General features: G+C 47.6%; 1 protein-coding gene across 1 annotated transcript in view; it reads left to right on the forward strand.

The window, feature by feature from the left end:
* Positions 1-3,227: 3,227 nt before the first annotated feature.
* The window catches only part of LOC310697897 (uncharacterized protein), a gene marked incomplete at its 5' end in the record, with an annotated part of 29,169 nt that continues 17,315 nt past the window's right edge, over positions 3,228-15,081 (forward strand). The window contains 3 exons of the mRNA XM_083484499.1: positions 3,228-3,305; positions 4,117-4,247; positions 5,100-5,187. Of these exons, the coding sequence (XP_083340625.1) occupies positions 3,228-3,305; positions 4,117-4,247; positions 5,100-5,187 (297 nt within the window). The remainder of the gene's footprint in view (positions 3,306-4,116; positions 4,248-5,099; positions 5,188-15,081) is intronic.

Raw genomic sequence — 15,081 nt, forward strand, 5'->3', positions numbered from 1 at the left:
GCTCGGTTCAAGGGGCTGCAGTCTCCGCGTATCGGTTTCCGGTTCTTGACAGCAGCTGTTAGGCTCCTCCATGTGCGGGGCAGGAGCTGCGGGAAAGGCATAGGGATTAACGATAAAATGTAAGGATCTGGCGAAGCCGGCGTAATCGGAGGCACTTTGTTGTTGTTGTTGCTCCAGTGTTCCCGGGACATTTTTTCGTTTCGTGTTTGCTTCAGTGTTTGCATTCTGTTTTTGCCGAAGAGCAATCCCAGACTGGTTGTCAATAACATAGGCCATAGAAACTCCCTTCAAAACACTACCAAAAACTTTGTCACGTAAATGCAAAACTAAACAACACACACAACGTGACAGGCTCTATGTAACTATATAAATTCTTTTTTAAAAAAATTTAAAAATACGATTCAACATATCATATCAAAGTATGTGGTTCTGTAGACTGACTTATCATACAAACAAAACATATAATAAGAAATTAAGAGTCCAGCAGTTTGACCAGGAGATACAATCTATTTAGTTCTTATGTTAGCAATATCCACGATGTGGAATTCTTATATCAATCTTGTAATGTTCCACGTGAAGATGCTTTTAAGAATTCTGGCGTTCCTTGTATACAGGTGTAAGACGAAAGACTTAGAACTTTTGTCTGAAACCTGCATACAAGGAACACCAGAATTCTTAAAAGATTGATATAAGAATTGTATCTCCTGGTCAATGCTATATTATGTTGAATTGTATTGTAAAGAATTAAAAAGAATTTATATAGTTACATACAGCCTGTCATGTTGTGTGTGTTGCATAGAAACTCCCTGGCAAGGAGGGAAAGCTCCATTTTGTGGTTCAGCTCCTGCCGAAATGTCTTGGGCTGGCCCTGGTCATAGGCCATTGCCATCATCAGGCTGCCATACTCCTGCACAGAGCAGGTCCTCCTCTTCCTCCTGGTTGCTGCCTGTTCACTTTCCTTCTCCCAAACCTGCAAAATCCTGGGTGAGCTGAGCAGGGGTGCAAATGGAGCCCTGTGAGAATGGGCAAGGTGGTGGTTCCATAGCAGTGGTCACAGCAGCAAAGAGGCTCTGTGAATGACCTCAGCATCTACAGGAGCACTTCCATGTGGGACAATGAGCTGGCAGAAGTTGACCAGTCCTTACAGAAAAACTGGCACTCCATACACTTGTTTCCTGTTCCCCGCCTACCGCTGGTCAGCCGTCTGTTCCACCTCTGCTCAGTACCACTGTCCTCTGCCTCCTTGTGGGCATCTGCGCCAGCAGCAAAAGGGAAGAGGAAGGGCAGCAGCAACTGCCCCAGGGTGTGTGAAAGGAGGAGGCTGAGTCACTTTTTACTCTATCACTTCCTGACTCTAGGTGAGGTTTGGGCCCAGACCATTGAACAAGCCAGGGGAAGATGCAACAGTGTGATGTAGTGGTTAGAGTGCAGGTCCACGACATGAGATGGTTCAAATCCCCTCTGGGCCAAAAAAACTCACAGGGGTAACCTTGGGCCGGTAGCTGTCTCTCAACCTATGCTTACCTCACAGGGCTGAATGAGGAGAGGATCATGGAGCCACCTTATTTATTTCATTTCATTTCATTTCATTTATTTATTTATACCCCCCTTCCCAGGCCAAGACCAGGCTCAGGGCAGCTAACATCAAGTACAAAAACAATTAATTAAAATACAACTTAAAAGCAGGATTAAAGTACAACTTAAAATGCAGCCTCATTTCAGTGGAAGCCCTTGAACTCCTTGGAGATGAAAGTGGGATATGTATGCAATAAATAATAACGAGAAGGGGGGGCGATAACACAAAGGGAAGAATTCTCTGGGAAAGCCAAGCAACACCCTTGACAACCCCAATTTTTGTGGCTGCCTGCCATCGCCGCCCCCCCGCCCCACAGTGCAAGGCTCTGCCTTGGCTCTGCTGACCAGCAGTAGGAGAGAGACAGAGGCGAACAGGCAGCAGAGGCAGCCCGGTAGGGCCTCCAGGGAGGTCTGGTTTTTTTGGGGGGAGGGGGGTCTCCAGGGAACAAAACGGGAGAAAACGGCTCCAAGCACAGCACAGCTGACTGCCCCCCCGTGGACGTCCGTGAAAAAAAGCCACAGAGTAAAAAATGACTCGGTTGCTCCACTAGGAGGCAGCAGCAGCAGCAGCAGCAGTGACTGCTGGTTCCCTCCACCCCCTTTGCCCATCGCCCACCCTCGGCCACTGTCCCACCAGCAGGGATGGCAGTTGTGGGGGCAGCAGGGAGGGAGAGTTGCAGGGAGGACTGGCAGCCAACAACTTCCCCCGGGCCTGGGCGATGGGAGGGTTAAGGAGCTTTCCTGCCTTTCAGCAAGGCTTGCACAGGTTTGGAGGGGACCCCACTTTGCGGGGGGTGGGGGTGTTCGTAGTAAATTATCCTTTTCAGCAACTGATGTTGGTTGAATGGTAGTCTGGTTTTGCTGTAAGAACCGCAAACCTCTGGGCAGGTCAGGAGCCCTATATGCACAAGTGCTAAGGACATCCTCCACCCCTGCTTTTGCTGCAATTATTGATTATTGTTTTTGCAGATTGCTATCTTGTAAAAATGAAATGATGTTTTAAATACTCTCTGCATATTCAATTTTGTTTGTCAGGCTATAATGCAAAAAAAGTGCTAAGAGTGTTGTGGGCTCAGGTAGTTCCTAATTCACGTAATGCCACAGACATTATTTGTAAGGGCATTTTAATGCACTGTAAGATATATGTTCTACCACGTTACTGTTATTTATTGTTTGTAAGCCGCTTTGGGATCTTTTGAATGAAAAGTGGCATAGAAATAAAATCCATCCGTCCAAACCCTCTGCCTATTTATATGGTCTTCCAAGCGTGCATTGAATTACAACATGGGTGGGTGTTTCTGTTCTTATACTTGGCGTGCTATTAACATTACTTTGCAGGAAGTTGACGCATAAACTTACTGAAGGAAAAAGGATTTAAATATGCCGCAGAACACTATTCTCTCATAGAATTATCTGTGGCATCATTGCATTGTGCCTGTAATTGTCCCTGTGGTCTGCTACTGGATGGGCAGCTACATGGAGCTGTAACATGCCACAAATATCTCTATTTTGCGGCAACTTTTTCTTCTTCTTCTGGCTATTGTATACAATGCAGTGGCATTTTAAATACAGCGCTGGCAATCCAATATTTATATCAGGCTAAAATGCAAAAATGAAATAAAATACTTTTCTTTCTTTTCACTGGGACTGTGATGTGCTACGTTCGGGCAGTTCCTTCTCACCACAGTAGGAGGTGCTGTGCTGATGTAAGAAATCATGACTATTTAACGGTAAAACAGATACTCTGCTGCGGTCCTTATTTGTGTGTGGTTATCAAGGTTGTCAAGAACCTTGGCTCTGGGGCGTACGAAGGGTGGGGGCAGGTTGCCCCAGGTGCCATCGCAGAGTGGGGTGACAAAATTATCAAGAACAATTACTGCCCTAAGTTTTTGTGCCCCAGAAAGTCGGCCTATGTGAAGAAAATGAGACTAGGCCTTGTAGATTCGGCCTTGCCTTTGCCTCACCTTCTGCACGCAGCCGATTGGCCAGCTGGGTTGGGGGCGGGGCGAAGGCAAGGCCGAATCTACAAGGCCTAGTTTCATTTTCTTCACATAGGCCGACTTTCTGGGCTGCTGAGGAGGCCTGCCAAGGCCGCTGCCTGTCCTGCTCAACCCGTTCGGGCCCCGATCCCCTTTGAAAAGCCTCTGCTGCCCCCAAAAGCAAAGTGCGCGGAACGATGGCGCCGGGAGGAGCAGCTCACTGCCACCCTGGGTGCTCGACAAGCACCATATCATGGGTTTCCTGGTGGTCTCCCATCTGGGCACCTCAGGAGACCTGCCAAGTGTCCCTATTTTCAAGGGACAGCCCCAGATTTACAGAAGCCATTGTGACCCCTCCTCTGTTGGCTCACTGGTCACCAGAGTGCAAAAAGGCCTGGCAAGCTCCTATGGTTATATCATTTCGCGTTTGTTACAGGAAGTAGACAGACATGGAAGTAGGATTACTCTCAGCATCTGCATTCTGTGATTATAGTGAATTCCTCTTGAGTGTAAAGGCATTAGAGAGTACTAACTGTGAGTTCCATTTCTCTTTCTTTTCTAGACTTTCAAGGCTGAGAAAAGTTTTCCCATCTGGGAAGGAGGGGAAAAAAATCTCTCCCAGAGACCTCCCCCTCCCCCACTACCTCTCCCTCCGCCTCTCCCTCTGGACCCATCTTCGAGAGGACACAAAAGGTAAAATCCTTCAGACATTTCTTTCTTTCTTTCAGACATTGCTTCCGTAGTAATTTTATTCCCTAAGGTTTCTTAGGAAAGGTCTGAGGTTCAGAAAATAAACATATCCCAAGTGGCTCTTTGTTTCCCTGTAGGCTCTGCAGACCTCCACCCTCACAAAGATGGCCCAGGACAACATGAAGGCAATGTCTAGTTCCATGTATATATTCCCTGTACAGTGGTACCTTGGGTTACATACGCTTCAGGTTACACACTCCGCTAACCCAGAAATAGTGCTTCAGGTTAAGAACTTTGCTTCAGGATAAGAACAGAAATCGGGCTCCAGTGGCGCGGCGGCACCAGGAGGCCCCATTAGCTAAAGTGGTGCTTCAGGTTAAGAACAGTTTCAGGTTAAGAACGGACCTCCGGAACAAATTAAGTACTTAACCCGAGGTACCACTGTATAAGGGACGCGGGTGGCACTGTGGGTAAAACCTCAGCGCCTAGGACTTGCCGATCACATGGTTGGCGGTTCGAATCCCCGCGGCAGGGTGCGCTCCCGTCGTTCGGTCCCAGCGCCTGCCAACCTAGCAGTTCGAAAGCACCCCCGGGTGCAAGTAGATAAATAGGGACCACTTACCAGCGGGAAGGTAAACGGTGTTCCGTGTGCCAGATGCAGCTTGTCACGCTGGCCACGTGACCCGGAAGTGTCTGCGGTCAGCGCTGGCTCCCGGCCTATAGAGTGAGATGAGCGCACAACCCTAGAGTCTGGCAAGACTGGCCCGTACGGGCAGGGGTACCTTTACCTTTACCTTTACCACTGTATATAAGAAAGTTTCTCTAACTGGCAGCCTTCTCTGATTTTCCTTTCAGAAGATCTAATTGTAGAAGACCTCAAGGAAGAGCAGGAAGAGACTGGAGGGAGATGGCAGGAGGAAAAAACATCAAGGAAAACATGAAGGTAATGTCGATTTCCAAGGATATTTTCAGGGTACTGTATATAGGAAAGTCCCTAAAACAGTTTTAATTTCTAGCCTTATCTTCTTTTCCATTTAGATGACATAATATTTGAAGACCTGGAGGAAGAGCAAGGCAGGAAAGCTTTTATACAGTGGATGCTGGGGTTGCGAACGTGATCCGTGTGGGAAGCACATCCTCAACCCGCAGCATCCTCAACCCGCAGCGCCATGTCTGCACACACGTGGGTTGCTATTTAGCGCTTCTGCACATGCACAAGCGCCGAAACCTGGAAGTTACCAGTTCCTGTACTTCCGGGTTTGGTGCGGTGCGCAACCTGAAATCACACAACCCGAAGAGCCTGTAACCCGAGGTATAATAATAATAATAATAATAATAAATTTTATTTATATCCCGCCCTCCCCAGCCGAAGCCGGGCTCAGGGCGGCTAACAGCAATAAAACAGTACAAAAGTACAACATAGACAACATTCTAAAATCATTCATTATAAAAATTAATTAATTCAAGCCACTAGCAACCATTGGGCCAGAGCTCTGCGAAGATTGCCGAGGGAGGGAGTCAGGCTGTGCCCTGGCCAAAGGCCTGGTGGAACAGCTCTGTCTTGCAGGCCCTGCGGAAGGATGTCAAGTCCCGCAGGGCCCTGGTCTCTTGTGACAGAGTGTTCCACCAGATCGGAGCCACAGCCGAAAAAGCCCTGGCTCTAGTTGAGGCCAGCCTAACTTCTCTGTGGCCTGGGACCTTCAAGATGTTTTTATTTGAAGACCGTAGGTTTCTCTGTGGGGCATACCAGGAGAGGCGGTCCCGTAGGTACGAGGGTCCTAGGCCATATAGGGCTTTAAAGGTTAAAACCAGCACCTTAAACCTGATCCTGTACTCCACCGGGAGCCAGTGCAGCTGGTATAGCACCGGGTGAATGTGATCTCGCAGCGAAGACCTCGTAAGGAGTCTCGCTGCAGCATTCTGCACCCACTGGAGTTTCTGGGTCAGTCTCAAGGGCAGCCCCACGTAGAGCGAGTTACAATAATCCAGTCTGGAGGTGACCGTCGCATGGATCACAGTGGCTAGGTCAGGGCGAGAGAGGTAAGGAGCCAACTGCTTAGCTTGGCGGAGATGGGAAAATGCCGCCTTTGTTATAGCTGCAATCTGCGCCTCCATGGAGAGGGAGGCGTCGAAGATTACACCCAAACTCTTAACGGACGGTGCTGGCACTAATTGCGCCCCCGCAAGAGATGGGAGTTGCCCCCCCAATCCCATATCGCCCCGTCCCAGCCACAGGACCTCTGTCTTCGAAGGATTTAGCTTCAACCGGCTCCCACGTAACCATCCAGCCACAGCTTCCAAACATCTGGCCAGTGTGTCTGGGGCCGAGTCAGGATGGCCATCCATCAACAGATAGAGTTGGGTGTCATCAGCATACTGATGACAACCCAGCCCAAAACTCCGAACAAGCTGGGCAAGGGGGCGCATAAAGATGTTGAAAAGCATCGGGGAGAGTATCGCACCCTGAGGTACTCCACACACCAAGGAGTGGCGCGATGACAATTCCCCCCCAAGCGCCACCCTCTGTCCCCGACCAGAGAGAAACAAGCGCAGCCATTGAAGGACTGTGCCCTGGATCCCCACGTCGGCAAGGCGGTGGTCCAGAAGTTCGTGATCGACCATGTCGAAAGCTGCTGATAGGTCTAGAAGAATCAGCAGCCCCGACCCGCCTCGATCCAGCTGTCTACGAAGGTCATCTGTTAGGGCGACCAGAGCCGTCTCGGTCCCATGACCAGCGCGGAAGCCGGACTGGAATGGATCCAGAGCCCATGTTTCATCCAGAAACCCACCAAGCTGTTCAGCAACCGCTCTCTCAATCACCTTACCCAGGAACGGAAGATTCGAAACCGGGCGGTAATTGGATAGATCTAAAGGATCTAATGATGTTTTCTTTAAGAGCGGGCGCACCACTGCCTCCTTCAGTTCCCCTGGGAATGTCCCCGTGCCAAGGGACAAATTGATGATATCCCCCAGGAGGGCCCGCACCTCGTCTGGACACGCTCTAATCAGCCAAGACGGGCACAGGTCAAGAGGACAGGTGGTGGGCTTTCCAGCTCGGAGGAGTCTGTCCACATCGGCTGGGGATATCTGGTCGAAGTGGTCCAATACTGGACCCGAGGACAGTCGAGGGGCCTCCAGTTCCTTTATTGTATCCAAATTGGCAGGGAGGTCATGGCGGAGCGACAAGACCTTCTCCGCAAAAAAGCTCGCAAATGCCTCACAGCCGTGTGTCAATTTGTTATTTAAATTTGGCTGTCCCTCAAGGGACGTTAAAGACCTGATTATACTAAATAATTGCGCTGGGCGAGAGCTAGCGGATGCAATGGAGGCCGAGAAGTATGACTTCTTAGCAGCCTTCACCGCCATCTCGTAGGTTTTCATAAAAGCCCTATAAGATGTTCTTGAGGCTCCGTCACGGGCACCCCGCCATACTCGCTCTAGCCGTCTGAGGTCCCGCTTCATTTTCCGGAGCTCCTCGGTAAACCAGGGAGCCCGGTTTCTGCGGGGTCGCAGAGGGCGCTTAGGTGCGATCTCATCGATGGCTGCCAGGAGCTGGGCATTCCAGCCCTCAACAAGCTCAGTCAATGAGTCGCCAGGGGGAGCAAGGTCCCGCAAGGCTTGGCGGAATCTCTCAGGGTCCATCAGCCTCTGCGGGCGAGCCCAAATTGGCTCGCCACCTAAGCAGGGTGGGGGTGGAAAGTCAATCCTGGCTTTCAGAGCGTAGTGATCAGACCATGGCACCTTCGTCGAAGGAGACATGATCACATCTATACCGACGCCAAAGATCAAATCCAGCGTGTGGCCTGCTTGATGTGTGGGGCCCGAAACAAACTGGGAGAGCCCTAGTGTCGCCATGGAAGACACCAGGTCCAGAGCCTGTGAGGAGGGAGTGGCATCAGCATGGATGTTGAAGTCCCCCAATACCAATAGGTTAGGGAACTCCAAGGCCCAGCCGGCCACCGCCTCCAATAGGCCTGACAGGGTGGCTGCTGGTGCGCTAGGTGGCCGGTACACCAGCCAGACAGCCAAGCTCTCCTCGGAGCCCCACACTAGGCCAACACATTCGATGCCGGGGATCGATGGCGATGGTAGAGCCCTGAAAGGACAATCTTCCCGGATTAATAATGCCACCCCTCCCCCCCGGCCCACAGTCCGCGACTGGTGGAGGACAGAGAAACCCGGGGGCGCCATCTCTCGTAAGGTAACTGTTGCCCCTTCGCGCACCCAGGTCTCCGTCACACAAGCCAGGTCGACCCCCTGCGAGATAAAGAAATCTCGCAGGGTGGCGGTTTTATTGCCTATAGACCTGGCATTGCACAGCACCAGTGACGGAGGTGAGTAATCCTTGCTCACCCTACCCTCGTCCCTCGGGATGGGGCACAGATTGGAAAGGGTACGAGCGTATCCATATCTCGATCCCCTTCGCCTGTAACATCTGCCCCCACCGCCATACCTCCCTCGCCCCTCCACGGTAGCAATCCCAGGCCTCATAGTGGCCTCCATTGATGGCAATTAATATTATTCTTTCGCAGCCTAAAACAATAAAACCTTAAAACAATAAAAACAAAAAACAAAAACAACCCAGAAAACAATAAAACAATACAAACAAAAACTGCAAAAATTACAAATTCATCAAAATCTAACAAATTCCCCAGCCCACCCAACTGTACTGTACTGTACTGACACCATGAACCACAGAACCTGAGCACAGAGTTTGCCATCGCTCTCTACCAACACCGAGCAGAGCTCCACCATGGAATGAACCTCACCAATTCCCCAGTGAGCATGTCTCTTTCTTGGGGGTGCAAGAGAGCACATTGGCCCAACAGCAGCATGCTCTGAGATACAGCACTCACGGTAAGGCAACCTTCTGAGAAACAGCTTTTCGGTGAGCAGTGCATGCTGTCGTGAACTTTACCTTACAATTTGGACTGTCCTGGTAGGGAAAGCATATATATATAAAAAGCAAGTCATACAAGGGGCCTTACTTCTGAGTTAACCCGCTTTCGTGCCATGTTCTTCTCTTCAGTGGGCTTTGCATGTGCATGCTACACCTTTAAAGTACATTCTTTCCCCCAAAGAATTCTGGGCACTGTAGTTTACTCCTCAGTCCCAGCAACACTTAATGAACTGCAGTGCCCAAAATTCTTTAAGGAAAGAATGTGCCTCAGGGGTTGGACTAGATGACCCTTAGGTCCCTTCTAACTCTACAATTCTATGATTCTGTGAATGCACATGGAACCATGTGTATGCTAAAAGCCACACTTTGGTTCTGTTGAAATCAGTTACAGCTAGCTAAGTCTCATTGATTTATGAAAGTGTGGCTAATTTACAGCACAATCCTATGCATGTCTACTCAGAAGTAAGCCCTGTTGACTTCAGTGGGGGTTACTCCCAAATAAGTGGGTATAGAATTGTGGATTCATATCAACAGAGGAGGGGCTTTTGATTTAACTGTCTCACCTGCTATAGACTATTTAATGCAAAAAAGTGACTAACAGTATAGACTTAATGATGTCTACTCAGAACTAAGTCCTTGTGAATTCCATGGGGCTTACTCCCAAGTAAATGGATGGAGAAGTACTTTGAATGAAACAGTGGATATATGATTTTTGTGGTCCATGCTGTGGCCACAGACATGTGATTTGATGGTGAGTTTGGGGTAGCCCAATGCAAAAATCCCAAGCATCCATGTGGATCTGTGCTTTGTAACCATGTTTTTGCGCCATTGCGGCCCTATGAAGCAGTGGGTGCATTATTTTTTTGGGGGGTGCAGGCTGTAGCCATGGACATGCTATGTGATCTGATGGTGAATTTGGGGTGTCCCAATGCAAAAATACTGAGGATCCATGTGGATCTGTGCTTTGTAACCACGTTTTTGTGCCATTGTGGCCCCACGCAATAGTGGGTGCGTGATTTTTTTGGTGCAGGCTGTAGCCATTGATATGCTATGTGATCTGATGGTGAATTTGGGGTGACCCAATGTAAAAATCCCGAGGATCCATGGGCTTTTACCTCCCCCCTCCCAGGCAGCCTCCTTTATCACTAGCGTCCCTTATCTCCCTCCTGATCCCTTACCGATCAGCTGCTTTCTTTCAACACTCCCTCCCCTCTTATTTGCCTTAGTGTCTTTCTCTTAGCTGGAGCAGTTTTTTTCTCCTCCTTTTCTTCTAATTTCTCTCCTCATTGCTTTAGTCTTCCTGTCTCCTCTCCTTGCAAGTTCACTGTCTTTACCTCCCCGCTCCCAGACAGCCTCCTTTATTGCTAGTCTCCCTTATCTCCCTACGGATCGCTTGCTGATCAGTGGCTTTGTTTCAACACACACTAACCTCTTTCAAAAAAAAAGAGAGAGAAAAGCATGATCTGCTTTTTGCCCCTGGGCGATTCGGCTCCAGGGACCACACATGCACTCCATAAGACGCACAGACATTTCCCCTTACTTTTTAGGAAGAAAAAAGTGTGTCTTATGGAGCAAAAAAGATGGTAATTACATGTTAAGAATGCCAGGTAAAACGAAGAGAATAATCTCAGAATAATTGCTACCACTAAAGTATTCAAACCACTGTAGAATGCAGCAATAAACAGCAAACAGAACAGGAACAGAACAGTGTTTCCGGGATAAATCAACTGTTTCAATGATGATTCTTCATCAGCTGATAATAAAATTGGATACATTACATTCAATTATGAAAACAGAAATAGCAGTGGTTTGAATATATTCTCCCTACGCTGGAGCACCTACCACTACAATATTGCTGGGCATTGACTATTGAAAGGCATCCTGCCTTTGCCACGGTGTTCCCTGACAGCAATTTATTACGCTTACTATTTCTTGTTTATGAACTTTTGCATAACCATGCATATATTATATGTGCATGCTGCAAGGAGGAAAAGGAGGTGAAGAAAGTTGAAGAAAGACAGTGAACGAACAAGAAGGGGAGCAGAAGGCACAGTGGAGTGTAGGCTAAGCAGGAAAATGGTAGCATAAAAAGACTGAGTCAGCGTCTTTGTCTTCACCAAAGAAACAGAAATAGGTCACCGGATTTGCAATCAAAGAACTGTCTGAGAAGGTCATTAAGAAAAAACACCGAGTGCGAGACTAAGACAAAAAAAGAGAGAACACATCGCCACCTACTGGTGGGAAAGAAAATTACAGGAATAATTTTGAATTAGGTTTGAATTAACACTTAAAGTACACCAAGGCTCCAAAACAGTCAAAAATTGTATAGAACAGCGGAGACCTCAGAGATTATATTTTGGCTTTTGTGACTGTGGCTTGTGATTTCATTTTTGTGATTGTTTTGTGACTTTGTGGAACCCAGTTCAGCTACTGGTTGATTGTGTGACTTCAGAAATGGATAAAAGCCCCCCATCCAAATTGACTATCATGAGTGCATGTAAGGGGGAAAAAATGTTAATTTTTCTTCTAAAATACTGTCTTATTTCTAGTATAGTACATTGATTAAGGAACGCAGGTGGCGCTGTGGGTTAAACCACAGAGTCTAGGACTTGCCGATCAGAAGGTCGGCGGTTCGAATCCTCGCGACGGTGTGAGCTCCCGTTGCTCAGTCCCTGCTCCTGCCAACCTAGCAGTTCGAAAGCATGTCAAAGTGCAAGTAGATAAATAGGTGCTGCTCTGGCGGGAAGGTAAACGGCATTTCCGTGCACTGCTCTGGTTCTCCAGAAGCAGCTTAGTCATGCTGGCCACATGACCCGGAAGCTCGGCCAACAAAGCGAGATGAGCGCCGCAACCCCAGAGTCGGCCACGACTGGACCTAATGGTCAGGGGTCCCTTTACAGTACATTGATTATTGCCTTCATTTTATGGATCAATGGTATCGTTAGACAGTAAAATTCATGTTAAATTGTTGTTTTAGGGGGGTGTTTTTCATCGTCTGGAATGGATCAATCCACTTTCCATTACTTTCAATGGGAAAGTCCGCTTCAGGTTAAGAACGCTTCAGGTTAAGAATGGCCTTCCGGAACCAATAAAGTACTTAACCTGAGGCACCAGGTAAAGCTCCATTAGTAGATATATATTGGTCATAAAACCCAACTGTTTTTTTTTCAATTTTTCAAAGAACATTAACTGAATTACAGGTTAGACATGGGCTCTGAGAAAAACCAAACACAGACTTCCATTCTGGTGTGGAGAGGAATGGTGGTGCCCAGCGCTTCGTCCCACTAAATACGAGCATTTTGGGGGTTGGTGGACGAAGAGGGGAAGTAGCCAGAACTAGGCACCCCCCTGAAAAAAACCTGCAGAAGAGCAGGGCTTCAAAAGGGTTCAGCAGAATCCGTTCTTTCCTACTGCCGGGACCCGGCTCTCGCAACTGCTTCGGCAGTAAGCGAGGGGGGTCAGTTGAGGGGGATTCAAAGCTCCAACGCATGCTCACCAACCAAAGTCACTGGTCGCCTCCAGAAGCAACAGATATACCAAAATAAGGTAATTAAAAATAAACTTTCTCTGAAGAATTGAAATCAGAACTTAATTGGGCTAAAATTAGAGGAGAAAGAGTGAAGTATTAAACAGGAAGTCATACTTCCTCTTTTGTGGCCTGGAGCTGTGAGGATCTCTTTGTGAATGAGAGAGGTTTCCTTTATTTATTTTTTTAGCCTTTGATGAATAATAACAGCTTTAGAGACTGGAGAGCCTTCCCTTCTCAATGGACAGAAATTAACTTATTGGATTGTTAGAACCTTTATTGGATTGAGAGGTGTTTATTGGATCTTATTTAGAGCTGCATAATGGAACTGATAAAATTTTGATGAAATGCTGGATCTTTCAGAACAACTACCAAAGCCTGGCAGGGGTTCTGCTCAGCCGACTGATGTGGGGAGACCCCTAAGAAAGTAGAGCACCTTGACTGCTGGAGTGGAATAAATTACATCCATTGTGTTTTTGAAAGACCAGGACAAGTACTTCAAAGTTTAAATCTTTAGAAAGTTGACCTACTGTCTGAAAATATGTTAGAGCTACATGGACACTGGTGGACTAACTGGACTTTTTTTGGAGTTATAGACTGTTTCAAGCCTGGATATTTGGAAGTCGATCAAAATCTTAAAAGGATTACAACTGGGAATTATTGGATACTTGGACATTCAAAATATTACAGTATTGATTATTAATAAGGCGATAATGAACCAATTCAAAATAGAAAAAGGAACGAGGCAAGGGTGTCCGCTATCACCTTTATTATTCATTTTGGTCCTGGAGGTTCTGAATAGAAATATAAGAAAAGATAAACAGATTATGGGATTAAGAGCAGGGAAAAATGAATTTAAGTTGAAAGCATTTGCAGATGACTTGGTAATTACAGTAGAAGAGCCAAAAATTTGTCTCCCTAAGGTCTTAGGAAAAATACAAGAGTTTGGGCGAGTGGCAGGGTTTAAATTAAACTAATAATAATAATAATAATAATAATAATAATAATAATAATAATTTATTTATACCCCGCCCATCTGGCTGAGTTTCCCCAGCCACTCTGGGCGGCTTCCAATCAAATGTTAAAAACATCAGCATTAAATATTAAAAACTTCCCTAAACAGGGCTGCCTTCAGATGTCTTTTAAAGAGAAGGTAGTTGCTTATTTCCTTCATATCTGAAGGGAGGATGTTCCACAGGGCGGGCGCCACTACCGAGAAGGCCATCTGTCTGGTTCCCTGTAATCTCACTTCTCGTAATGAGGGAACTGCCAGAAGGCCCTCTGCGCTGGATCTCAGTGTCTGGGCTGAACAGTGGGGGTGGAGACGCTCCTTCAGGTATACAGGACCAAGGCCATTTAGGGCTTTAAAGGTCAGCACCAACACTTTGAATTGTGCTCAGAAACGTACTGGGAGCCAATGCAGATGTCTCAGGACCGGTGTTATGTGGTCCCGGCAGCCACTCCCAGTCACCAATCTAGCTGCCACATTCTGGATTAATTGCAGTTTCCGGGTCGCCTTCAAAGGTAGCCCCACATAGAGCGCATTGCAGTAGTCCAAGCGGGAGAGAACTAGAGCATGCACCACTCTGGCAAGACAATCTGCAGGCAGGTAGGGTCTCAGCCTACGTACCAGGTGGAGCTGGTAGACAGGTGCCCTGGACACAGAATTAACCTGTGCCTCCATGGACAGCTGTGAGTCCAAAATGACTCCCAGGCTGCGCACCTGGTCCTTCAGTGGCAGTTACCCCATTCAGGACCAGGGAGTCCCCCACACCCGCCCACTCCCTGTCCCCCAAAAACAGTACTTTTGTCTTGTCAGGATTTAACCTCTATCTGTTAGCCGCCATCCATCCTCCAACCGCCTCCAGGCACTCACACAGGACCTTCACCGCCTTCACTGGTTCTGATTTAAAGGAGAGGTAGAGCTGGGTGTCATCTGCATACTGATGAACACCCAGCCCAAACCCTCTGATGATCTCTCCCAGCAGCTTCATATAGATATTAAAAAGCATGGGGGAGAGGACGGAACCCTGAGGCACCCCACAGGTCTGAACACTCATCCCCGAACACTACTTTCTGGACACGGCCCAGGAGGAAGGAACGGAACCACTGTATGACAGTGCCCCCAGCTCCCAGCCCCTCTAGACGGTCCAGAAGGATGTTATGGAAACAAAGGAAAGACAAAAGTATTAACAAAAAATGTGACCAAAATGGGGAAAAAGGAGTTGCAGGAGATCACAAAGATAGAAATCCATAAAGTTAAATACCTAGGAATCTGGCTTACCAATAAAAACTTGAATTTGTATAAAGACAATTGTGAGAAAGCTTGGAATGAGATCAAGAAAGATTTGGACACTTGGAACAGAATGAACCTTCCCTGATGGGAAGGATAACAATAAAGATGAATGCAC

The sequence above is a fragment of the Podarcis liolepis genome, assembly GCF_965112155.1.
Source record: "Podarcis liolepis genome assembly, chromosome: Z".
Lineage (NCBI taxonomy): Eukaryota > Metazoa > Chordata > Lepidosauria > Squamata > Lacertidae > Podarcis > Podarcis liolepis.